This window comes from Oncorhynchus masou, chromosome 24 (genome assembly GCF_036934945.1).
Source record: "Oncorhynchus masou masou isolate Uvic2021 chromosome 24, UVic_Omas_1.1, whole genome shotgun sequence".
Lineage (NCBI taxonomy): Eukaryota > Metazoa > Chordata > Actinopteri > Salmoniformes > Salmonidae > Oncorhynchus > Oncorhynchus masou.
Genome location: NC_088235.1, coordinates 92,716,858 through 92,727,011, shown reverse-complemented (window position 1 = coordinate 92,727,011; position 10,154 = coordinate 92,716,858). Strand labels below are relative to the sequence as shown.

The 10,154-nt window shown below is 40.4% G+C and overlaps 1 protein-coding gene across 1 annotated transcript in view; it reads left to right on the top strand.

The window, feature by feature from the left end:
* Positions 1-3,323: 3,323 nt before the first annotated feature.
* LOC135513039 (carboxyl-terminal PDZ ligand of neuronal nitric oxide synthase protein-like) overlaps positions 3,324-10,154 on the top strand; it is a 186,801-nt gene continuing 179,970 nt past the window's right edge. Inside the window, exons 1-2 of the mRNA XM_064935692.1 lie at positions 3,324-4,045; positions 4,288-4,359. Coding sequence (XP_064791764.1) covers positions 3,941-4,045; positions 4,288-4,359 — 177 coding nt within the window. The 5' untranslated portion in view covers positions 3,324-3,940. The remainder of the gene's footprint in view (positions 4,046-4,287; positions 4,360-10,154) is intronic.

The following is a 10,154-nucleotide window of genomic DNA, read 5'->3' as shown; positions in this document are numbered from 1 at the left end:
CCCATATTAATGTTTATTTATTTTCCCTTTTGTACTTTAACTATTTGCACATCATTACAACACTGTATATATACATAATATGACATTTGAACTTTGGAACCTTTGGAACTTTTGTGATTCTAATGTTTACTGCTAATGTTTATTGTTTATTTCATTTTTGGTTATGATCTATTTCACCTGCTTTGGCAATGTAAACATGTTTCCTATGCCAATAAAGCCCCTTAAATTGAAATTGATATACTGTGTATATATATAGAGTATATATACAGTATATATATACATATGAGAGAGCGATAGAGAGATCGAGAGAGAGATAGCTAGAGAGGCATTAGTGCTTTGAGTAGATGGCTGTCTATTGTGTGAGCTAAAGAGTGTGCAGATCGAAAGGCAAATCATCATCAATCAGAGCATCCCTTTCTTTCGCCAGTCCCCCTCTTCTTCTTTCTCCCAGCCTCTCTTTCTTTCTCTTTTCTCTCACACCTCTGGGTAGACTCATTATGTGAATTTTAGAGTAGAGTCGGTTGCAGTTGGAGGAAAAGACAGAGTTTAGAATGATGCCCACACAGAATTACAAAAAATACATTACAATGATCACGGCCTTAGATCTCCTGTGGAGAGACTCCATCTTGTAGTGCTGTACATGCAGGCCGAACTGAAAACATCTATTCATACCCTGAGGACCCCTCTTTCTCTGTGTGTAGATACAAGTGAGCAGATGAGAAAGGCAGAGTAGCTTAAATGGTGCGTTAAAAAATATTGAGAGAGAGAGCGAGAGAGGGAGAGAAAGAGAGAGAGAATTTAGACTAATGCCTTAATGATACCTTCCATTTGTCATCATGTCATCAGTCTGTCTCTGTACTGAGTGCTGACTTGTGTTAATCTCTGCAGTTCTTGTGCCCCTATGGGAGCAAGTAATACTACACCCACAATGTGAACCTTGAACAGGAGCTTCTCATTCATTACATCAGAGTAAGGAGACAAGAGAGAGAGAGAAAAGAAGAGCGAGAGACAGAGAGAGAAAAAGAGTGTCTATGTTTCTCAGATAGCAGGATGGAATATGTGCTTGAATGGTCGCTCATCTTTGGAGTTAATTAACAATGTGAAAGACACGTCATTGCTCAAATCCTTTCTGCATCTATATTCAAAAGCTTTATATTATTGCACACAAAGGCACTTCCAGCTCTCCAAGTGATGTACTGCATGCAAACAAGGAAGTCACTGCATAAAAGCACCCCAGGTTAATCATCTGCAGGACCAGAGAGTAATGTGGTGTGGATGAGTCTCTGTGTTTCTTCTAACTGCATAACAGTTTATATTCTTCCTGCATACCGGGCCACGGCAATAAACATCTGTTAAAAGATTTTTTGACAATTTTGCCTATTGACTGTCTATATTGGATGATATTGGATGTTTTACGCTCTCTTCATCCACCCAGTTAACTCAGTAAATCTCCAGCTACCCCTCATTGAAACCAGTTTTGCCACTTCTCTTTCTGTGTCTCTCTCTCTCTCTCTTTCTGTCTCTCTCTCATCTTTCCCATGTACAATGTCCTTGGGATTTGGAAAGCAGCAAATGAAATGTAACATTATTCTAAACTCTGTCTGTTTTTTGTGAACATGAGATTGGGAAATGGCACAATCATTTTATTATTATTTTCTCTTTCTTTCTCCTCCTCTTCTCTCTCTCTCTGCTTGTCTCTGGGGAGTGGTCCATCACCTGCTTGTGTCACTTGCCCCACATTCTTAAAGAAATGCCATGATTAATTCATATTAAAAGACTCCTGGTCTAGCTGTGTGTGTGTGTGTGTGTGTGTGTGTGTGTGTGTGTGTGTGTGTGTGTGTGTGTGTGTGTGTGTGTGTGTGTGTGTGTGTGTGTGTGTGTGTGTGTGTGTGTGTGTGGAATGGAGCTCATAGCAGCAGCAGGGGCTATTAACGGACCAGCATGCCTCTCTTCTGTTCTGACCCACTGCCACCGAAGACATCCTCAGCCTGCACAGCTAAACACACTAATTAAAACACTACGTGTATCACATCACATTAAATACTGTAAATGATCACAAGGTTATTACTTCATGGCCATTTTAGATGCACTAGAAAATGTAGAACCACCTGAGGTAGGAATAATTGTTGCTGATAATCAGCAGCAGTAGCCTAATCGCAGAAATGGTCAGTGACGGCAGAATCAGAGATCCCTCTTCTAAAGAATCAGGAAGCATAATGACTGATGTCCAAACTCCACTTGATGTTGGGAGCATAGTATGCTTTCAAAGTCAGCACAGTATTGAGCACACACAGATGGAAATGGAGACCAAAGACTAAAGGGAGATTATCCATGATGTTCTTTCAAGAGAGGGCTAGTGAGACTTGGGCTGCTTCGAATAGTCTAAAGTTGCTTCCTCTCCTTTCCTTCATCCACACTGACCTGAAAGCACAGGATAGGTGATAACAGATGGCCCAAGACATCCCTAAATTATCCATATGATTTTCACCCAGGAGAGGAATCGACTTTAGACTTTAGATTTACGCCTTTACTGCAATTATCTATTTCACTGCTTGGGACAACATGCTGATGATTAATGAGATGAGGAGATGAAGCCACTTAAGACTATTGAGATGCAGCCTCAGACAAGTTAGTCAGTACAGTGACAGCTTTTAGCCTCTGCCAGTGAAGTGTTGAGAATGTGAATTAGTGCTGCTCCAATTCCCCACACATCTGAGACACCTTGAGGAGCAGAGCACTGCTTCCCACTGTAAGTTGCAGTGCAGGTGACACAGGTGGACTCTGCATTATACAACACCAAGCAGCATTCATGCACTTCATGTACAGAGCATGATATTCAGAATATTGCCTGCATTGCATAATAAGTGCCTTATTACAGTCATTAGCTTAGTTGACCACTAGTAGGTAGTCTTGCTCTTTCTAAATCTCAAGCAGCTGTTTATCCATTGCTATCACCCTATCTTATATCTGCCTAAACAACACCACTATTCTACATAATCACAATTTAACGTCTAATAAATATACCTGATCTAAAACATTGTTGGGTGAGTGAGAATATACAAACACTTAGTTTGAGTTGGTTTAGTAATGCAATGCATAAGCATAACAATGTGTTTTAATTTTATACAAACTTCAAACAGGTGTTATAACAGTTATACTTAGGCCTACAGTTTTTATTATTTGTTAAACCTTTATTTTACTTGCTATAACCACTAGGCTACCCTGCCGCCCCAAAGTGTGCACCTACACTGCAAGTAGGTCTACACTGTAGCCGCCTACATGCCTACGTAACTCATTAATCACTACCATGTAACTACATAGGTTTCAGGAAAATTGGACCGAAAGAGCAACACTTCCTTCACGTTAAACTGCTGGTTGACATTCACGGCTTTCCTGGGGCTCAGTTCGAGCGTTTATCCCTCCTACTATTCCATGATGTAACTCTGTTCCAATGAAAACAGGTGGAATTCCCAGATTCCTCCAATCCCGATCTGCCTTGAGAATCCGTGGGAGAGAGTGAAGAGGCTGGTCATGGCGTTGTAGTGAAGTTCGGCAGGGGAAATTCGGCAAGACCAGAAAAGCACAAATTTGGACTATTGTGTATAGTGTTTTTGGTTATAAATGCTTTTACGTTGTTGGAAGTAACCTTGGACTACTTATTTTTGGAAGTGAGTTGATTCGCAAGAGAGCGACGATTGTTTTTTATCAGAACGGGAAGCCAGCCTACTTGCGTGAGCAATAGATACAAAGTTAACGTTCGTTACACCTAGCCCACTGGATATACTAGTGTGACACTCAGGTGTGGGACGAGTCCAGTTGCTGCGATGGACCACTGGAATTAAGGAATTTGGGACTCCTGATTTTTGTCTGGCAGCGTTTTGGATTAAAAAGTAACGTTAAATTCCTTTCCGTGTGTTGCGAAAACGGAACGTCGGCAGTCATGCCAGCGAAAACAAAGTACAATCTTGTTGACGATGGCCATGATTTGAGAATTCCATTGCATAACGAGGAAGCATTCCAACATGGGATCAACTTCGAAGCCAAGGTGAGTTGTTTGTATATGTTATTGTATTGATATTATTTGCTAAACTATCATTAACTTTTGACAAACCAATGTTTGATTTTGCTTAATAAGGTTTGTTAAGTATCAGCCTAGGCTATATCCTGGCTAATCCCCCTTCTACGTTTCCCACGTTAATGTTGTTAATATTGTTGTTTGAATATCGCAGTAGTAAAAACAAATATGGTAACATTTATATAATTGCTTTCTGTTTTGTTCCTAACCAGTACATCGGCAGTCTGGACGTGGCGCGGCCGAACAGCAGAGTGGAGATCGTGGCTGCTATGAGAAGAATACGGGTTAGTTATGCCCTTCATCCAAACAAACTAGTCACCAATCTCGGCTACTGATGTTCAATTGCGAAACAATGCCATCATGCCCATGTAGGTAGGCTAGGCCATGCGATAAATCTTGCTGGATTTGATGACAAGAAGAACGTGAAAGAACTAAGCACAGATGCGCTTATAAAGTGTTCCTATCTGGGTGGCCTGGCTGCGTACCGACTCCAGGGTAATTTAACCACGCCACTAGAAAGTGTGTCAAATCAATTGACAAATGATTCTGCTTTGCAGAACTAAATCGAGTTCGTTAAGCAAAATATATTACTCGGGTTTATAGGCTCCTGAAAATTGTACGGGCCTCTTTTTCTTGTTCTCATGTGGTCCATGCGGTCGGACGGTGATCAGGGATGGCGCTTTTTGAAGTGAGGCAATGGGGTGGAAATGCTTTATAGAAACGTTTCGCGGTCTCGTGCTCATCATTGGTCTTATATTGTCTGATCGTTAGCCTATGTTCATCTTAAAATATTGATCTCAATATTCACCACCATCCTGTGTTTCTTGTCTTGTGACCATTTACTTGTTTTATGTCCTGTTGAATTTCTACAGTTGTATATCCTGATAATTCTGTCTGTTTGGTGAAGGTAGGCTATGTCATCACTGTTTAACCAGTACAAGCAAAGGTTATAGGGTCAATATTTGCTCATGGCCCTGGCTCACAAGTTCCTGTAAGTGTGTGTGCAGTTTGAGTTTTATCTCAAGAAAGATTACTATGGAATATCACTTCTCCTCAGGAGAAAGTTTGTATCTGTGTTTTTTCAAATATGTGGAATATCAGAGAGATGAGAGAGTTCTTCCATACTCCCACCACACAACGGGGCTTTGTATCATTGTTTGTTATTTTTAGACATTGTTCCTCAGATGTTCTCTTGTCTAGTCAACTCACACACACGCACACACATACACGCAAGGTGCAAATGATCCTATTAATTGTTTGAAAGCCGAGACCCCCTGCCCATAGTGCGGACCCCTGCCGGGGCAAATCAGCAGCTGTTGTTGTTGGCAGCAGAAAAGACTCTACCTCTTACTGTGTGAAAATAGTTAAAACGGGCCTGGTCAACACAACGGACGGAAACAGGCATCTGGGCCTGGTATGCGAGCTCTGGACAGACTGTTTGTATGGACTTTAAACTTTCAAATCACATTTTTACATTGCGGTGTACTTATTAATGTGTAATTATTCCTGTAAGTACAGTGTACTCCTAATAAAAATAGTGTACTTTGTTCGTATTGAACAGTATGGTATTAGTTTAAAGGTCAATATGTAGGCTTGTTGTAAAATAACTGTGTTGGTTTGTCTCACTGTTAACTTATCTCGCTAGTCTAGCAGCAAATTAGTGTTCATCAGGTTTTTCCCTGAGTCATGTGTCATTGCGGTTGCTAAGCAAGTTGTTGATAGTGTGTGTGTCAACTATAAGAACTGCCATACCTGGTAACCAATAGAACAGCCAGGAACGGCCAATTGTCCGGAATAAGAAAAAATCCAATTGGGAAATAATGCTTTTTAGCCTATTAATTGATGAAATACCAGTCAATGGAAATACATTTGTTTGGTCATGTTTATTGGTCTATAAATTCATTTTCATAATTTAGTGGAATTAAATGGGCACGTATGTACAGTATATTCGCTATCTAGGCCTGTCTTATTTATCATGCATACAGCATACATATACAGAGCCGTTTAATGGAAAACTGTCAGACAGCGTGAGAGCTGCTGCCACAGCATCTCAAACAGCAAACATATTCAACGGAAGGCAAGCTTCATCAGTGTGTCACACACCACTTTGCAATGAGCTAGTTGCAGTATGCATTTTCAAACATATACTTAATTGTTTGAAACCTCAACATTTGAATACATATTATGAGGGGGCCTTGCTCGGACCTTGTGGGGAGCCCCGCAAAACTGTGCTGTGCCACTGACGCACACACACATACGAGTCATCCACACACACACTTTTGCAGAGAGCCCATATTTCAAATAATCCATTCTTCTCTGAGTATTAAATGAAATTTTATATGAATGATTTACACCAGAGCATTATGAGAAATCTGTGCTGGGAGATAAATAGTAGAAGGGGAAGAGAATCAGGCTCTACATCTTAACTTAGCCTCCCTGTATAGCCTCAGTACTGGAGCTGCAGCTCTTCAGAGGAGAAGAGACCTTTGCAGTGTCTTAAAGGGATTCATTTCTCATTAATCTGCTTTAGCTGGGTTAATTGACGGTGCTCTGATAGACCAGCAGAAGGAAATGATTAGAGACAGACCAAGGATGAGAAGAGAGCTCCACTGCGCCAGAATACATCAATTGACTATGACTAGCTTCTAATTCCGCTGTCTAGATGATGCTCTGGTGCCCTTTGAAACATCATCATCAGTTTATCCATATGTGACCAACTGCCTCGATTCGGTCTAATGTAGTAAAATTGAAATGGTGTTTTTTACATTGGATAAAAGTAGAGACTCAGAGCTACAAAATGGTATATCATACACTGCAGTTGAGGAACAATAAGTAAGTAATTCTGCTTTGAACGTTGATAAACTTGTAACCCGCCTTTTGAGAAAATGTTCCTTAAATGTTTTGGTACACCTACTGGAGAGCTCTTCGTCTACACCTATTCAGCTTCGTTCACACCCTCTTAAGCCTTAGCCCCACCCATCTCTTTAAGGATTCACATATGTCGCCATCTGCAAAACAGAGTGAGTTAGATATTGTAGTAAACAACCAAAGTTTTCAAGACTAAAAGGGGTTAAAGTAGTAGCCTACAATAAGACAAATCTCCAGGTAAAAATACCCTTTATCTAGTCCTTGGCCTATATCCTAATCTGACTTTTGTGCAGGTCATGATTTTCTTCACATTACCGTCATAACCACACTATATCAAATAAAATCAAAGTTTATTGATTTCTTTTGGGTGCGTCAAAACTGTTCACAGTTGAGCTCACTCAGTTTAGCTCAGTGCTGATTGGCTATTCTTTTCTACTTTTTTTATTGAGGGATGTCAAATGCTCGCTGGCTTCCCTTGCATTCAACAATGTCATACTCTTTATGACAGGACAGAATCAGATAGATAGCCTATATATACAGAGACAGAGGGGCGCTGTTTCACTCGCTTGGATGCTTTCTCCGTTGAGATACAATCAGGCTCTTGCGAATTGAAGGAAAATTGTGAAAACATAGAGAGACTAAATAAAGTATTTTATGTTTGTTTAAAAAATACAAAATTGGGGTGGGGGGGGCTAGCTTCCCTTGGCGTCCATGAAAACACACCACTGATCATGAATATCATCCGATCCAAATATCAACTGTCAATTTGCGGATACGATTATGAATACGAGTATGGTAATGTCGGCACACCCCAACCAGACACACTTGTCTAAATTGATGGGTCATGTGAAAGAAATGATATAACCACCCCCCAGCCACATAGCTGAGTGGATGGTTCACTATTGTCTAGAAAAGTACACATGTTCATGAAATACTACAATAGATGGCCGTAATCAACCCCAGACACTCCTGCTAACTTGATGGGTTATGGGGCTGCTGGTCACCTAGTGGGGCGGCCGGTCGCCTAGTGGTTAGAGTGTTGGGCCAGTAACAGAAAGGTTGCTAGATCAAATCCCCGAGCTGACAAGCTAAAAATCTGTTGTTCTGCCCCTGAACAAGGCAGTTAACCCACTGTTCCCCGGGAGGACTTCATTGTAAATAAGAATTTGTTCTTAACTGACTTGCCTAGTTAAATAAAAATGAAATCATCTGGCAAAGTGGAGTCTTTGGAGAAAGTGGAGCTAGCTAACTAGCTAGCTAAACAATGAACTACTAGTAATACAAATGGATTGTCATAGCGAGCCACATGAAATGCTGTAGTATGAATCTTCAGGTACTTAACATTAGGCTGTAACTAGCAATGCAAATGGCTTTCTGAGTTACAAATAATATTACTACACAGATCATACACGTAACATTAGCTAGCAAGCCAGCAAGCTAACGTTCACTAGCTGGCTAACAGAACGCTTTAACCTGCAAAGAACACGACTTTCTGACAAAATTAGAAACGTATAATATCTGAAAATGTAGCTAACGTAAACTCACTCACTTTTGTACATTGCCTTGGTACGTACAATTTACCTTATTTTAGCGCCCCAAAAACGTAATACTTCCAGATCAACTGTAATGTCAATACCATTGTAAAGCACAGTATCTCCCCTTTCCAACAGAATCAATTACATGACCCCCACGCTGCCCGTTTCTGCATAATTCAACAAGGCAATGAGCTCCGTCGGGTCTTTAAACAAATGGCGGGTGGGGAAGCAAAACTAATGCGTGATAGTGAGAAGGAGAGATGTGTGGGAAAATTATTTTTTTGTTTGCCTCGTTTGTAACGGCGTTCTTCGTTTGTTGAAAGAGAGTCGGACCGAAATGCAGCGTGGTGGTTACTCATGTCTTTAATGTAGAAGATAGCGATACATGAAATAACTTAAATAAATACAAAACAACAAACGGAACGTGAAAACTAATTACAGCCTATCTGGTGAACACTACATAGAGACAGGAACAATCACCCACGAAATACACAGTGAAACCCAGGCTACCTAAATACGGTTCCCTATCAGAGACAACAAGAATCACCTGACTCTGATTGAGAACCGCCTCAGGCAGCCAAACCTAAACTAAACACACCCCTAATCAACCACAATCTCAATGCCTACAAAAACCCCAATACGACAACACAATAAACCCATGTCACACCCTGGCCTGAACAAATATATAACAAAAACACAAAATACAATGACCAAGGCGTGACATCGTTGTTGTGTCAAGTCACTCTGGTTCACACTGACCGTGTGCAGAAAGTAGTCCATCACAACTTTTTCTCACTGATCTTTGTCAATATCGCCTGCTAAATTCTGGGCACCAATGTTGTTGAGATCAGTAGCAACACTTTTATGGTTCTCCATGGCTTACGTTTATATCTTTAAAAAAAGCCGTATTTGGTATCAAGGATTATCTACATATACTGAGCAGCTCATGTTATAGACAGAAGCCTGCTACATTGCAGACCAATCCGAACTCATCTCTCGGCATGTCCAGCCCATCCATTATCTCAGCCAATCATAGCTAAGAGGAAGGTTCCTGACTTTTTCCGTGGCTAAACCAACTAGGCTCGTAATTTAACCATTTTATTCATATTTACAGATGGCACATTAAAGTTCACATTTTCTAGAAAGTTTTTCAGTCCAGAAACACATTTTGATAAAATATATGTTCAAATGCCTTTCCTGTGAAGTAGTGACATGCGACATACACCTAGTTTTTTAAAAATGTGTCACATATGCTATCATTTATAAGCAAGTTATAAATGTATAGTAATGTTGTCTATGATATATTTACATACAGTACCATTCAAAAGTTTGGACACACCTGCACGTTTGGACGCACCTGGAATGCATTTCAATTAACAGGTGTGCCTTGTTAAAAGTTAATTTGTGGAATTTCTTTCCTTCTTAATGCGTTTGAGCCAATCGGTTGTGTTGTGTCAAGGTAAGGGTTGTATACAGAACATAGCTCTATTTGGTAAAAGGCAAAGTCTATATGGACAGCTCAAATAAGCAAAGAGAAATGACAGTCCATCATTACTTTAAGACATGAAGGTTACTCAATCCAGAAAATGTATAGAACTTTTAAAGTTTCTTCAATTGCAGCCGCAAAAACCATCAAGCACTATGATGAAACTGGCTCTCATGAGGAACGCCACAGG